General features: G+C 38.9%; 2 protein-coding genes and 1 long non-coding RNA gene across 6 annotated transcripts; 2 read left to right on the top strand and 1 right to left on the bottom strand.

Moving 5' to 3' along the window:
• Positions 1 to 247: 247 nt before the first annotated feature.
• Positions 248 to 5,213, bottom strand: LOC129739328 (uncharacterized). Of its 3 annotated transcripts, XR_008735821.1 has the most exons (4): positions 5,062 to 5,213; positions 4,859 to 4,993; positions 575 to 824; positions 248 to 519 (listed from the first exon to the last, which is right to left on the bottom strand). XR_008735821.1 is itself a non-coding variant. In XM_055730739.1 (3 exons), the coding sequence occupies exons 1-3, from the start codon at positions 5,087 to 5,089 to the stop codon at positions 371 to 373; spliced, it is 312 nt and encodes a 103-aa protein (XP_055586714.1). In that variant the 5' UTR covers positions 5,090 to 5,213; the 3' UTR covers positions 248 to 370. The 3 variants fall into 3 exon arrangements, 2 of the variants coding, with proteins under 2 accessions (XP_055586714.1, XP_055586713.1); XM_055730739.1 differs by lacking the exon at positions 575 to 824; XM_055730738.1 differs by lacking the exons at positions 248 to 519; positions 575 to 824 and adding an exon at positions 1,822 to 2,785.
• On the top strand, positions 3,835 to 4,394 carry LOC129739329 (uncharacterized). 2 transcript variants are annotated; one of them, XR_008735822.1, is made up of 2 exons: positions 3,835 to 4,084; positions 4,151 to 4,394. It is a non-coding gene; the product is annotated as an uncharacterized LOC129739329 (long non-coding RNA). The 2 variants fall into 2 exon arrangements; XR_008735823.1 differs by having other exon boundaries at positions 3,835 to 4,090.
• Positions 5,214 to 7,208: 1,995 nt separating the features above from the next.
• On the top strand, positions 7,209 to 10,703 carry LOC129738837 (uncharacterized). The gene is made up of 2 exons (XM_055730142.1): positions 7,209 to 7,317; positions 7,995 to 10,703. The coding sequence occupies exon 2, from the start codon at positions 8,061 to 8,063 to the stop codon at positions 10,050 to 10,052; it is 1,992 nt and encodes a 663-aa protein (XP_055586117.1). The 5' UTR covers positions 7,209 to 7,317; positions 7,995 to 8,060; the 3' UTR covers positions 10,053 to 10,703.
• The last annotated feature ends 4,809 nt before the right edge of the window (positions 10,704 to 15,512 follow it).

Genomic DNA, 15,512 nt, shown 5'->3' with positions numbered 1-15,512 from the left:
AAACTATTAGATTATATCGTTAAACTGCTAATAGACGATAACCTCAAAACCTTTTTAACGCTAAAGAATGATGTTTACCAATCATCAAACTATTTGTAGTACGTCTAAAAACGCTTTATAGTTCCGTATTTGTATGATTCTGTTTGTTCCCCATAAAATTAAACCCCTAATTAACTATTTAATGGATTTTCGGATAAAATATTTCTTGATACAAATTTATCGATAACATTGTTTTATTATTGTTCGCTTTTGTTCTAATTCATTGAATTACATTGTGGTTACTTTAAGAAGTTAAAACTAAACTCACAAATCACTTCAAAATTTCATATTAAAGTCAATCAAGTAGGCTTACAACCTATAAGAGTTCAATTTAATTACCATCCAGTGGTCGACGAACCTTCCGTAAATTCGAAATTTTGTTGGCAATATATTTTTTTATTGTTGCCATTTGCGACGCTTTTCTAATTTTCAGAATATTGTATGAGCCTACCTGCATCGCTGTTCGTTCAGCTACCTTATCTGTAAAAAAATAATAATCAAAACAAATTCTGAGTTTTGTTTTTACAAAATTTACCACATATGAACTCTAGCACCGAACTTGGGATTTTTTCTCCCGCTGGGTACTTTAATGATCCATCTGGGTTTTTAATTTTTAAGAAACGATGAGAGGGCAAACCCGAAACACTCATCTGTCTCAATCGTTCTGCGCTCAAAATATGGATAGCAATCAAGCTGGCAAAAATACTATCCGTTGTAGCCCTTTGATGATAATTTTCGATATCGACACTCGAAATATCGAATTTGTCGTTCTCTGTGAACTTCACCTGCAAATAAATGTACGTGATCAATTCGGTGTTCAATTTAAATGATTGTATACTGTTTGGCATAATGGTCGTATGCGATTCGCTTAACGGTGGTTTGACATACTGGCTGTTTGACATAATAGTCGTTGAGCATTATGGTCATTGGGCATATAATTGAAGGATGATGCATTCAATGGTTGTATCTTTTAATCATGGTTATCGCGAATAAAATCACAATTACAATTAAAAAGTTTTGAATGAAAGTAGAAAAGTAGGCTTATCAAACATATTGACGTTTACTTTTTATGTTTTAGCCATTTGGTATGAAGGTCATTTCGCATAAAGGTCATTTGGCATAAAAGCCATTTGACAAAAAGCCATTTTGCATAATTTCTTTTTTCGTGTGATCACGTTGAGATTCACTTTTCGGAAAACGTTGCATGTCTTCTTTTCTTAAGTTTTGCAGCATTGCCGCAAACATCGAGGATGCAGGGGGTGAGGCGGCCCAAAGCCGCCGAGGCACCCCAATCCGAGGTGGCCGCCGACCCGCCGTCGGAAGCGGCGGCCTTATTGCATTGGTCTAGGTCTACTGGGGCCTCCTAGGTTTACGTGAAAGCTAGGGGTGATCCCTAGCGCGATAGCGCGAAGGACAATATTTAATAAAAGTTCGAACGCGCAGCGTGAGGAGGCTGGTGTTGACTTTTGTAGAACCGCAATAAGTGAGGCGTTTAGACCTAAGCTTGAACCACCTCCTCACGCTACGCGTTCGAACCTTTATTAAATATTGTCCTTCGCGCTATCGCGCTAGGGATCACCCCTAGCTTTCACGTAAACATAGGAGGCCCCAGTAGACCTAGACCAATGTAATAAAACCGCCGCTTCCGGCGGCGGGTCGGCGGCCACCTCGGATTGGGGAGCCTCGGCGGCTTTGGGCCGCCTCACCCCCTGCATCCTCGATGTTTGCGGCAACGGCGCAAAATTTGAAAAAAAAAAGGTAAGTTTATTTAAACAGTCATCACTCGGTAAGCTGAAATTATGCCAAATGGCTTTTATGCCAAATGGCCTTTATGCCAAATGTCATACTCCCCATTGATTATGTGCATTACTTCAGTTGAATGAAATGCAATATTTTGTGCCAGACGACAATCATGCCAAATGACCATTATGCTAAGCGAACATTATGCCAAACTAATTTATACCAAACGATCATCATGCCAAACGACAATTCTGCTGAGATGATAATATACTAAACATTTAACTATAATTTAATATTTCTTTTTTCGCAATTTCTATTTTCAGATGATATCAAAAGTATTTTTTCAATAAAAACATTACCTGGGAAATATTTCGGCGTTCTTTAAGATTCCGGAGTTCCTTGGAGATGGTCAGTGCGTATTCGTCTGTTTCCATTTTTTCCTTTTGTATTCGAACGACTTTTCTCTTTAATTTCGCTATCCGTTTTTTTAGTTTCGAATGTTTCGCTTCAAGTTGTAAGTATTCGTTTTTCCAATCAAGATCAGTGGTGTTTGCATCGTCCTGCATTACTGTGCCTGAACTCAAATGATCAACCATTATTATCCTTGCTGGAGTAATCTGGCTAACCACGAGTTCATCAGCTTTGTCCGAAATTGTTCGGACAGGTTCAATTGATGGTAATAAGCTTTCCTCTTTCAACCACTCGGTGTCTTCGAACATTATTTCAGATGAGATCTGTGCGTCTAAAAGTGCATCTGAATTCACACATACCATCGGTGGCGTTGCTGCTTTTGACACTTTGATCGGTTCGGAAGATGTGCTTTTTTGCGAAAGCTCTAGCAGCGGATCTCTTGAAAAAGCTCCTGAAGAATTGCTAGATAAACCGCAAGCCGAAACATAAGCTATTCCGGCTGGGCTCATTTCCACGCCCTTTGCGAGCAATCGCCTTTGTAAAATAACTTGCAGGTTATTTTCATCTGCATCGTCATTCCGTCGTAGTTTTGTAGCTAAACCAAAACAATATAAAAATAAAGTAAGATAACATATACATGTTTGTTTGTTTATTTGCATGCATGCATTATAACATTATTTAAAACAATTCAATTCACACTTCCGACACACGTCGGTAAATGTTAGTGTGTTCTCCCGATGCTCCGGAAAGATTTTCAAAGTTATGAAGCTTGAAAGCAGCTCAATATTAGTTTGTTTACTCACGGGTTTGATGATTAAAGCCTAGTCCACACTAGGCAACTTGGACTGCGATTTCGGTTGCTGAGACTTGTTTATGTTTACATTTGATGAGATTGTCGTCTCAAGTCTCCCGACAAGTATGGGAGACAAGATGTAAACATAAACAAGTCTCAGTAACCGGAATCGCACTTCAAGTTGCCGAGTGTGGAGTAGGCTTAATGATCATTAACCAGTATATATAATAATAATGTTTATTGGGCTTTTTAACCATTAAATTTTTTTTATTTGAACGTTAAAGTGCGAGAATAACTAAAAATTCATTCAGATTACGGTGATATATGTTGATATTTTTGAAAGAAATAAAGAAGTAGCAGATTGAAACGCAAAGCACCACGGACCAAAACATGGGGATTGTGATATTTTGAAAATTTTAAATTTAAGTTTCCATTGAAAATTAGTTTATTTTGCTTTGCGTGAAATTTGAAATAATATCATAAACATTGAATTTGGTATTGGATTACTGATTCATAAATAATTTTTTTTAAAATTTCGTTTTAGGATTCCAATTTAAACTTTAGTTGCTGATGCTTGGCTTTTAATAAATTTTCAAAGAAGTAATGATGCCTTTTGTAAACTCTACTCAAAACCGCCGAATTAAAAATACGTAAAAAATTCACCTGCAATCATGTATTCGCTTTTTCTTTAAACCATTTATAATGAGATCTTCGTATATAAATCTTTCGATTATAATTTGATCTACAGGTGAGCTGAATTGCGTGAGTGCATTACTTTCATTACTCTCACTAACTTTTATAAACAATTCAACTTTATTTGTTCACAAATTCATTCGATTTTTTTCGTTTGACTCAGTAAGCAGTAAATTTTCGTTTGACGAATTTTTTCGTTTCACTCAGTAAGCAAGTAAATTTTCTTTTAACCAAAGAAAAATGTTTTCAACGGTAAGGATTTCTTTTTTTTAATAAAAACTTAAAACTCGGAAGACATATTGGTTTGAGCAGAACTCAAAATCGAAAAATCGAATTAGGTTTGGCCGGTCGTGTTTAAAATCTAAACCAGTGAGCTTAGCTATATAGGAGGATTCAGAATGAAGAATGGTAAGTGTAGGTACATTAATCCGTCAATCAAAAAGTGATTTTCTATAAGCGCTTACATTGTTACAGAACCACCCCTATTCCTCTCCAAATCCAGTTGTTACTTTCGGCGTGACCTTCAGCGAAAATCACCAGTCAGATGGTGAGTAAAGCCAGCAACCGGAGTTGCTTCCGGAAGTCTATTTAGCGACCCATGAAGAATGCCCTTAGGCCAGAATGGCAAACTTGTCAACAAAATTTATGACCGGATAATTCAATTATAGTGACACAGTGTTTGTGTTAGTCTTTGTGAATAAATGATTCAATGAATAAATGCATTTTAAACTAAATAAAAATTACATTGTAGCAAACGAAAACAATTTTGTATCAAGTGAAACTGTTTTTCTATCAAAGCATTCAGATTTTAATTCAAAGATTTTTTAAAAACAAAACTCTTCCAAACAAAGAAAAAGGCATTTGAAAGAAAAGAATTTTTATTTAGCCCATAATCCAAGGAAAAAAAAACCTTAGTTTTGCGGTACTTTCCTATGAAAATAAAAATTCTGAAGGGGCCGCTCAAATATTACGTATCGCAATTTTCGGTAATTTTCAACCCTCCCACCCCCCTACGTAACACATTTTTATCAGATTTTCCATCAAAAATTCCTAAACCGTAACCAACTGCTATAACCCCTTACCCTTTCCCCCGCCCGTAAACGCGTTACGTAATATTTGAATGGCCCCATTTCCACTGCGTTCAAATTTCATTTTTTGAATTTAAGAAAAAGGTTTACTCACCAGAACGCAACTCATCCGGATCATTTTCGCTGCCGGGGTCCGGGTCCTGGTCGCTCTCCAGGAAAGTTGGCTTGCTGGCTGCCGGTTTGTCACCTGATACCGGATAAGACCTCGGTCTCTTCTCTTTTGAAGATCCTGAAAATAAATAAAAAATATTAGATTAGTTCTCAAGACAGTTAATTAACAATTCAAATTAAACATACCTTGTAGTGTTCCTTTTTTCGGACCCATTTTTAGAAGAAGAAAAATCGCCGCTTTGCTGGACCGGACGCTTTCCTAAAAATGGCCGTTGGTTGCAGTTGGTTGGATAGACGAATGGATAAATTATTACACATACACAAACCAAAAAATAACAATAAACACATTAATTCTAATGTGTGTTAGTGCGATTCTTCACTGGTATCAATCGTTTTTTTCAAAATGGTTTAAATTTTATTTTGAGTCATATAAAAAAAACAAATTTGGAAAGATATAAATTTTGCATATAAATATTTATTTGTAAAGTTAGCTATATGCATTATTACTTCAAATCTATTTTGGCTTAGTATGTGGATTTTTTTATACGGAAAGTTCTCAATAAAAAATTCACTTCCTTCTGAAAGTTTAGTCTCCATAATTTTCAGACACTTTAAACCGGAAAAATTCAAAACTGCGCAATAACATAAAGCAATAATAAAAAGTATTTTTTGTGTATGAAGCATTTATCAATTTCGTGTTCAATCATCCCAATCGATGCTTTGGCTGAATAAAATTAATAAAATATGCTTCCTCAATACCATCCGAAGCATCCTTTTACAGAATTACAAGGCATTCTCAATCTTCAATAGCATATATTATACATTCATCATTGAAAAGGCACTTCAAAATTGAGTAATTTCGCCGTTTAAGTATTTGCATGTATCTATTACTCGAGTATTTCAATTGTAAATGTGCCCCACCCAGGTTCGGAGCTTCCAAAAAAGTGAAGTAAATTGTTTTTTGTGAAGTTGTCTTGGATCAGTTCTGAGTCGGAAGCGGTTCCGAAGCCGGATGATTACTGATCGATGAGCGGATTTCGAAAGTTTAGTGCGATTCAGAGTGCTTCGCTGGGTAAAAGCGTCGGAAACAGGGAACCAAGCCCTAGCCAAGCTGTTGCTTCAGGAGCTATCAAACGGGCAACTCTTTGGGAAAAAATCGGCAGGGTATCGCAGCTCCGATCCAGGCTCACCAGAGAAAGGGAAGAGGAACCATCGGAGGTTATGGCCGTTGTTATGGAACCATGCACTCGGACAGGCTAAGATGGTCGATGAAGATTTCTTTGAGACGGAACCGAGTAAGGACACGACCAATTTCACACTACCAATATTGATGTACAATTTAAACTTGATGGTCGAAATGTGCGAACAAGATTTCGATAAACAGAAATGTTCTGCTAAGGACAGAGAAGAGCAGCTGGAAATTGAGGAAGAAAATCTAATTCTCATTACCCAATTCGGATAGGATGACATCCAGACTTTGGAGGGAGCGCTCGAGTTGGTGAAGGCTTTAGTAGAACCGGAAGACGGTTCAGTTTCACTAGAAGATTGTGAGAAGATCTTTTATCCAAATCCAGTGTAATTATCCTTCCGAGTACAAGGAATTTGGCTTAGCAAATTTAACTCCAGATGTAGTTTCCCCGCTCAAAGCAGCGAGATTGAAAAAAATGGAACCCGTTTATTGATCCCACACGCCGTTTAGAACTTATCAAAAGCTACCATTCAATCCTTGTTTTCAATCAATGTTTTCAGTTTATATTGAAGTACTAACTGTATTAGAACGATTTTTGAGATGAGCTGAAAAATGATGAAAATGCATATGGGATAGTCTTGCGAACAGTGTTAGTTAGTGTGAACATCTGAAAACAGCTGTTTTATTTCGTTTTCGGTACGTACACAGAGTATTCATCAATCGAGCCAACAATTTGCCGATTGCTTTTGTAAATATGCGGAATCCTAGAATGAGCTACGTATTTCGTGACAGTTTTTCACGAAAGAAAGTTTTACGAAAGGTAAAAAAAATTGTGAAAACTTAAGAAAACTTAACACTAATACTGTACATTTATTTCAGAAACAAGGCAAAGTGACCAAACGCAGCGTTACCATTCCTTCGTTTTTGGGTCCGCAAACCCTGCTCAGTACGGAGATTCAATCAAGTTCCGGATCGAATGTTTTTTCTGACCCTAATACTAATATCCGCCCAGAAGTCGTAAGATGATCATTAATGAGAACATAGTATTTCATCAATCCAAACCTAATGGCATTTCATATTTATTTTACAGAAAGACTCAAAAAATGAGGGCCAATGTCTTGAATTAGACAATACATCTTCTTCCCAGTACCTCCAGAATATGGAATCTATGAACATAGATTCAGTCAGAGTCAGAAAGTGTACTGCACGAGGAAAATTTTAAAAGTTCTTCGAATGAAACTTTGGGAACTGATGTAAGTTTGGGAATATTTTAACCCTTTAATGTACATATATAGTGTTGTTTTCCAACAACACTAACTTAAATCAAATTATCTCTGAAACGCGTGAATATGTTAAAAATTTAATTATTTTTTGATGTAAAAGTAAAGGTTTTATCGAGAAAAAAACGTTGTTACTATCCAGTTTGTTGGGCGTTATCAATCATAAACACCCTTTTGTACTCTTTAAAAAATATTTCTAATTTCTAATGAATAGGTAAATTAAAATTTTGACAATTTTGACGAGTTATAACTCTATTAAACATGGACATTGCTACCTTAAACTTATTATGTATTTTTATTATGATGTAACAGTATCAGAACTTGATATATTGATTTAAAAAAAAAGTCATGCTCTAAAGAGTTATTTATGAAACATTTAAGATTGTCCTTTAATAGGTCGTGAGCCTACTAGGTTGAATTCAACAATTGAATAAAAGCAATCATAAATTCTGGTTGAATTAAAAGGAATCTGATTGCTTTTATTCAATCGAATATAACTCTCTGATTACAAATTGTTTCTGAGAAAGGTGTTTATAAATAGCATGCATGCAGTTTTTTATTATTCGTTTTTACAATGTTTTTTCTGGTAATCAACAAATTCAACAATTTATTTTCTTATTATTACTAACCATTATTATTTCTCTTTCCAGGAAGAAACGCCCGACAATGATATCTATCATCCAGGTTTAAACGTCCGTAAAACAGAAATATTATTCATGTTAATGAATATATTCATTAAACATAATTTGACGAACTCTGCTCTAGAGGATATATTATCGATGCTGAATATCATCCTTGGTTCTGACATGCTACCAAAGACGTTCACCAAATTTAGTGAATTTTTCTCGAAAAATGCATTTTCGCGTCACTACTTTTGTGAGGTTTGCATAAAATATATTGGAACCGAAAAAACAAAATGTTACAAATGCGACAAAGAAAAATTACATTTCTTTATTACCTTTGATGTTGTACAAAATTTGAAAGATGTTCTTCTCAAAAATTGGGAAAGTTTTGAATTTTTTTGGCGCAATAACATGAACCACACTAAAACAACCGATATGGTGACTGCCAAAGTAGTTCAAGAGCGCAAGAGAACTGACAATAACAGTATAACTCTGAGTCTGAATACGGATGGTGTAAAAATTTTCAACTCAACGGCAAAAAAATCTCTTTGGCCTATACTACTGTGCATCAATGAACTACCACCGACTGTGCGTTACGCTAAAACAAATGTTTTAGTGGCTGGGCTCTGGATGAGTAACAAAGAGCCGGATTTTCATATGTTTTTAAAACCTCTAAGTGCTGCATTAAATGAATTCCAAACAAATGGTGCAAATTTAAATGGAAGAGAAATATCGACAATACTAATAACTGCTTGCTGTGTCGATACCATTGCGAGATGCAAACTGCAAAATTTCAAACAGTTCAATGGCTACGAAGCTTGTGGATACTGCTTGCATCCAGGAACTATTCTGGGAAGACAAATTCGTTATCCTTACCGGCGGAATGTAACACTTCGAAACGAAACAGACGTGTTAAAAGCAATGGCTATAAGCGATGCGAAAGGACAGGCAGTGAACGGTGTTAAAGGGATATCACCCCTTATTTTATTTGAAAAATTTGATGTTGTGCGAAACTGCCCTATAGATTTCATGCACTGTATTCTGCTTGGCATATGTAAACAACTTTCAAAGCAGTGGTTTGAAAATCCCAAGTGTAAAGCGTACATTAAAGCACGGATTCCCGAAATCGATAATATGCTGATTAATATAAAACATTTTCATGAAGCCTCCAGGAGAGCAAGAAGAATTTCAGACCGTCATAATTGGAAGGCTAACGAATGGCTACAGTGGCTTCTGCATTATAGTAAAATATGTCTTCCGCAATGTCTACCAGGTGCATTTTATGAACACTTCCAACTTTTAGCTGTTTCTGTAGCAGAGCTTCTTCAAGATGAAATTATTGAATCCACATTTTTAAGATGTCAGCAGCGGTTAGAAATGTTCGTAGAACAATTCGAGCAACTATACGGATCAAGAGAAATGACCTACAATGTACACCTATTGACTCATTTGGTGCAATCAGCAAGGGATTATGGCCCCCTTTGGGCGTTTTCACTGTTTCCATTTGAAAATATCAATGGTGTTTTAAAAAAATTTGTTAAAGGACCAAACGAGCCATTGATACAAATAACAAATCGTTGTATAATGGCACATTTACAAAACACATCGTTTGCCCAATTTTCCAATCCTAGTGTTAGGGATTTTTGCTCCAAAAAAGTAACAAATAAGTCGTCTAGAAATGAACTGATGGTTTACGATCTTCAAGGTTTATCGAATAAATATAACAGTCTTCAACAATTCTATGTAATCGATAAATTATATAATTCTAAGTTTTTTTTCAAATCAGTTGAAACAAGAAAGACAAAAACTAACAGAAACGGTCACAACAATTGTTATTTCTCGATTGTTGAAAACGATGCGGAAGTTTTTGGAGAAATCCAAAATATTCTTTCTGATGGTAGCCAATTTTATTTTGTTTTCAAAAAAATCATCATTCAGAGTACAAATGAAGCTCTTTTTAAATACCAAGTTCAAGATGAAATTTCATTGATACGCGTTAATGATACTTTGTCGAAATATTTGACAATTGATTTTAATGGAAGTCGATATATCGTTAAACTATGTTACACATTGTATGTTGATTAGAAACATGTTAATATTGTTTTTTCGCTATATTCTTAGTACCTTTTTGTCATGGTTATTAAATAATGTTTATGACTTCATTTAAATGCAGTACGATATTTCTGTATTGGTCCGAATTCTTCGAATGTTTTTATATAGTTGATCGGTAAAAATCTCCTGATAGCCACTGTATCCTAATCAAATTATATACCGCAGCAGGAACAGTAATCGTCATGTAGGTTTCAAAGCAGGGGCTGCTTTTGAATAAGATATCCAGTTTGCAACATGTTGAAAGTCAATAACTATTTCTAAGGAATGAAAAATTGCAACATAAATTTACACAATTTCACCTCATATATTACTGAAATCAAGGAAGCGCTTCAGGCGACGTTGTGGATTCGACTTAGAATTAGGATTTTAAATTTTAACTGTGTTATTGTTTGATTCTTCAATCTATGACTTCAAATTTTAGTTCCATTCCCTGGAAGCTATCCGTTATGGATCGAAATAATTTTTACGATTAGCAATAATAATGGTTCAACCACTTAATAACGTTTTTGGGAACCGTTACTTTAAACATAAAAGTAAATGTTTAATTTGTATCGGTACTTGGAATTTGGCCAGATAAGGTTTTACTGAACAGCTACGTTCACATTAAAAGTCACTGATTATGGAAGAGTAGATTTATCGTATTGACTGTTCGAGATATAGTATTTTGGCATGCGGGTCATTTTAATGTTCCTTAACCGATGCCAACTAAACTTATATATCGATTTCAATGCCTTTCCACACCACCAAAACGAATTTTGAATGGTAAAAGAACAGTTCTTTCTTGATGCAAACGTGTGACGATGATTAATAATGGCTTTGATGCCACAAATAATACAAACGCAAACATAATTATGATGATGGCAACATTAATGCGTTGCAAAATTCGGAAAAACCCATTATATTTTCCCCAAAAGATAATCAAAAGACGAGCGACTTACATTTATTCCTTTCTGCATGCTGCTGACCCGACTTCCGGGAACCTTTTGTCGGAGCACCTCTCCGAGTGCCCTGCCATCTGGAGGCTGTTGACCAAATTGCGCAATTCGTGGTTCGCTGACACGCGACCCTGCGCGTTCCGGCTTGGGCCGCTGAACCCGCAGATCCTCCTGCTGGATCCGGTTGTTCCGGTGATTCTCCGGAAGAAATGTGTTGTTGTCATCCGATGACCAAGGATGTTTTTCCCCGGTTGCAACCGGGAACGCCTTCCGCTGATTTCGCCGATCCCTCGACGCCTGATGCAGCAAAAACTGAAAACCGCCTGATGCAGCAAAGACTTGCTGAAGATTTTCGGCAAAGGTGGCCTTCTGCCCCAAAAAACGCTCCCACGACTGGCAAGGAGAGTCGAGCACCCGTTAAATTTTCTTTAATTTTCTTTCGTTTCGAGCAATGCGTTAAATCCGGAGCCGAAGTATCAGCAAAAGGTGTTAAAAAATGTGACGAAACAAGTGGCAAAAAGTGTCCAAAAAGGTGTCGAAAAGTATCCAAAAGGTGTCGGAAAAAAATGTGCCAAAGGGGCGTCCAAAAAAGGGGTCCTATTGGGACGGAAAAGTGGGGTTAGAAAAAGGATTTGTTGAAAGAATCCAACCTCTACTCACTTCCGACCCCTTTCCGATATTGCTGTGTCGAGCGCCTTGTGATTTGCTGGCGGATGGTGATTTTCGGCCTGTGGTGCCTTTTGGTGCTTTTCGGCACTTTCCCCTTGGGGAATTTTTCGCCCTGTGTGGCTGACGCGTGAGCGCTACCTGCAATTAAGGGCTGTTTTTGCATTTACTGGGGCTTTTTAATTTTCGACCGCTTACCTTGGTCCGCTCCGGGTGGTCCTTCTTGGCCCTTCTCCCCTTGGGGAATTTCCGGTGCGGATGGATTTTTACGCCGGTTCTGAGCCTATCGCACCCTTTTCCTCTTGGAGGGAAGCCGGATTATTTGGCCCCGCCTGTTTAGTTGTGCTTTTTTGGCACCACGGAGAACCACTCCCGACGCACGCGATACTTTTCCACGCCACTTTTTTTTTTCCGGTGCGGTGATATTTCGCGGTCCGTCCCGAACTTTTCTGCCTGACGCGCAAGTACTGCCAACTTGCAGAACCAAAATCCTCCGCGGGTGACAATTCTCGCCTCCTTTTCTTGTGGCCGACATTCTTGTTGCTCAATCCAACAGTGTACCGATGTTTGGCTGACAAGCCATCATCCCTCTGGATTTCTTTCAGCTGTTTTGGTTCAGTGTCTGAATGTTTGTTTATTATCCCCTAGGGGTGATCATGTGCATTTCAGGTGTGCACGCTCGTGCGCTCTTGAAGGGAAATGGGTTAAAAGTAATAGTTTGCGTATTTGCTCCTAACATCGTATCAAAATTTCTATACATAGAATTAAATGTAACACAACATTGCTGCTTGAGGAGAAATTTTCATGGATCATGATAAGGATCCATGAAAATTTCTAAAATTTCTCCTCAGGATTTCGATGGATTTAAACGACTACTCTCCAGGTAAGCTTGGAGGCAATTCACCCTCTAGAAGGTGTCTACAGCTCAATAAACAAACGATATACAAACGGTACTCAAAACCAACTTGACTTGGCAAATGTACAAACACTAATAAAACTCTAAGCCAACGAATCATGGCAGATTGTGTCGATAATTACCAAGAATATGGCAAATTTTCCATCGAATCCTTATTCAAAAACTTCAACGTTAACTTCCACCTAAGCAGCTTAACAATTATCCTAGATCTAATAGTCATTGTGAAGAATAATGACAGAGATCTAACACTAAGGACTTAACGAAATGAAATTAGGTGGTACTGGTTTTTTACTGGTTAAAATAAAGCAACAGAAGTCTAGGGAAAAGAGGGATTTAGTCCTCTAAGTTACGAAGAGCCCAAGATAGAGGTTTTACCGCGCCTCCAGATCGCGTTCCTTTTGAATTTTCTTGGCAACCCCCTTTGACAACTGTGCATGATCCTTAATATTCGAATATTATGCGATTTCGCATTAGTAGAGACAGTTTGACTGTCGGCACTTATTCTAAACGATGTTCCTCTACGTATTTCATGGCTCTGACCTCAGTAGGTCTCGTGATTCTTGTAGATGATATTGGCAGATTCTTGATTGGTTCGACGACCAATTCCCTGTGACCTGTTTCCAGTCCACAGGGTGCGATTTTTCTCGCTTCGCGAACGGCGCACGCTATGGCGTGTCTAAACGCTTCAATCCGATAGTATCTCGGCTTCCTTGGCTTGCAGTGGTAGTGGCCAAAGGTACCGATGATGTCGTGGACTTAGTCGGGAGGTCTTAATCAGGAGTTCTTTATCGGGAGTTCAAGATAAGTTGAAGATGGTTATGATCGGGTAGTCTTAATCGGGAAGTCTTAATCGGGAGTTCATGGTTGGTTGAAGATATTTTTGATCGGGTAGTCTTAATCGGGATGTCTTAATCGGGAGTTCATGGTTGGTTGAAGATATTCTTGATCGGGTAGTCTTAATCGGGTTGTCGTAATCGGGATTGTTTATAGATGTCGCTATTCGGTTCTTCTTTCATCCAGGATGCTTGGTCGAATCATGGTCCTCCGGACTAGGAGAAAGTCAAAAGGAAACTTGCAACCTCTTTCAAGCAACACTGGGCGTTGTCCTGTTGATACTGTGCTTGTTCAGCAGTGTTCGTGTTTGTGGGATAAGATCGGATGTTGCTGCTGCTGCGAATGAGCTCCCTCAGATGGCGCCTTCTTCCGGAGTCGTCGAGCGTGGCAGATGGTGGTGGTGGTGACGATAGACGTGTTTTTGCATCGACGAGGATTTTGTTGACTACCTTGGGTAGCGGACGTAGCTAGACTTGTTACTGTACTCACGAGGAGGTAGATAAAAGATATTGCTCACTGCGTTTTCCAGATGCACGATTTTTCCCGATCGGCCTAACGGTGTTTCCTGCGCTGTTGCGCTTGGTTGACAGGCTTTGGCTGTGGTCATAGCTAAAGGTTTTGTATTGATTCGGAGATTGTTAGGGTAGGTGGATGATCTCCTAGTTGTAGTAGTAACGACTGGCGTGTTTTGACCTCGAGAGGTTCTTGTTAACTGCCTTGGGTAGCGGTCATAGCTCGATTAGATAGGCGTGTGGGTTTCGATAGTTAGCGAGAGAAAGTCGATATGGTAGTAGCGGCCGTCATGATGTCTACTCCTCACAACTTCTTCGCTTAACTGTATTCTATGGTGCTGAATCCTCTTCGTGATGTCCTGACAATCCTTTCAATTGCAGCGACGTGGTGTTTGGAGCTGCTGTACTTGACTTTCCGAACATTCCAATATCCCGAACCTGGATGGGTTCTCTGCGATGGTGTGTAGCGCCTGGCTACGGTGGCTCACCAGTACTACTATCCCCAGCGCTGCTACGCTGCTTCAGATGACAGGATTGCATTCTGGACAATGAGTGGCGGCAATCCCACGCAAGGTTGCCAGCCCTCTCCAAATTCTGACGAACTTCCTGGCAGAGTTCCCAGAGTCCATTCAGCCGACGCTGGTCCCGCGCAAGGCCGTTGTCTCCTTCATAAACGCCTACTTCGTGGTGTTCGTCGGTGCCCTAGCGACGAATTAGCATCAGCTGTGCTTCATTGAGTTGTTCGTATGGAAGAGTTCTGCATTATTTACTCCGAGTTGTTGGGGGCGAGGTTTCAAAGATGATGTTGGTCCTTCAGCCTTCTCCATTTCGTGTTTTGTGCTCCGAGTGAGCTTGTGGTCAGCGTTGTTGCTTACATAGCTTGAATGATTAATCAGGTTTGATGTCCTTCACATGGTAGCGCCCACGCTTTCCTGTGACGACATCCTCTAACATATACAAATTCGCTCCCAGTTTCTCCTTCACGATGGCAGCGATGAACTTCGGATCCAGCTTCTTGTTTATATGATCCGCCTTCGACGATAGTATAAATGAACGACGCCATACTAGCTCGCCTGGTTGGAACGAGACAATCCGCTTTCGTAGATCGTAGCGTTCCTTCGTTTTCTCGTGGTTTTTCTTGATTCGCTGCTGGATGAACTTGTGAATCCTGTTGATCGTGGACAACCGCATCTCCTGCGCGACCTTTGGATCATCTGACACGTTTAAGTCCTGCTGAGTGTATAGATCCGTATGCAGCAAAAGTTCCCGGCCGAAGTTGGCGAAGTGTGGACTGACCCCAGTGGATTCGTGCTTCGCACTGTTGATAGCGGCGGTGATGGCTGCCAGATTCTTGTCCCATTCGCGGTGATCTTCTTCCAGCAAGGAACGAATACATGTAATGAGAACTCTGTTTACCCGCTCGGCGTTGTTGACCTGCGGTGCGTAGAATGCTGTCTTCATGTGGATGATGTTGTGACGGCTAAGCAGCGCTCGAAAGACTTGTGACTCGAACTGCTTCCCGTTATCCGACAGAACTATCCTCGGCCTAGGGAATTTCAGGAATACCTTT

This window comes from Uranotaenia lowii, chromosome 1, assembly GCF_029784155.1.
Source record: "Uranotaenia lowii strain MFRU-FL chromosome 1, ASM2978415v1, whole genome shotgun sequence".
Taxonomy (NCBI): Eukaryota; Metazoa; Arthropoda; class Insecta; order Diptera; family Culicidae; genus Uranotaenia; species Uranotaenia lowii.
The sequence above is the reverse complement of the archived record's forward strand: the minus strand, read 5'-3'. Positions and strand labels throughout refer to the sequence as shown.

What these genes read in the sequence shown, in the direction of transcription:
- LOC129739328 (XM_055730738.1), bottom strand. Translation starts at nt 5,089, where the DNA reads ATGGGTCCGAAAAAAGGAACACTACAAG. An exon ending in GAAAAAAGGAACACTACAAG is followed by an intron (nt 4,994 to 5,061) that starts GTATGTTTAATT and finishes ATTTATTTTCAG; the next exon opens with GATCTTCAAAAGAGAAGAGA. An exon ending in TCCGGATGAGTTGCGTTCTG is followed by an intron (nt 2,786 to 4,858) that starts GTGAGTAAACCT and finishes GTTTTGGTTTAG; the next exon opens with CTACAAAACTACGACGGAAT.
- LOC129738837 (XM_055730142.1), top strand. Translation starts at nt 8,061, where the DNA reads ATGTTAATGAATATATTCATTAAACATAATTTGACGAACTCTGCTCTA.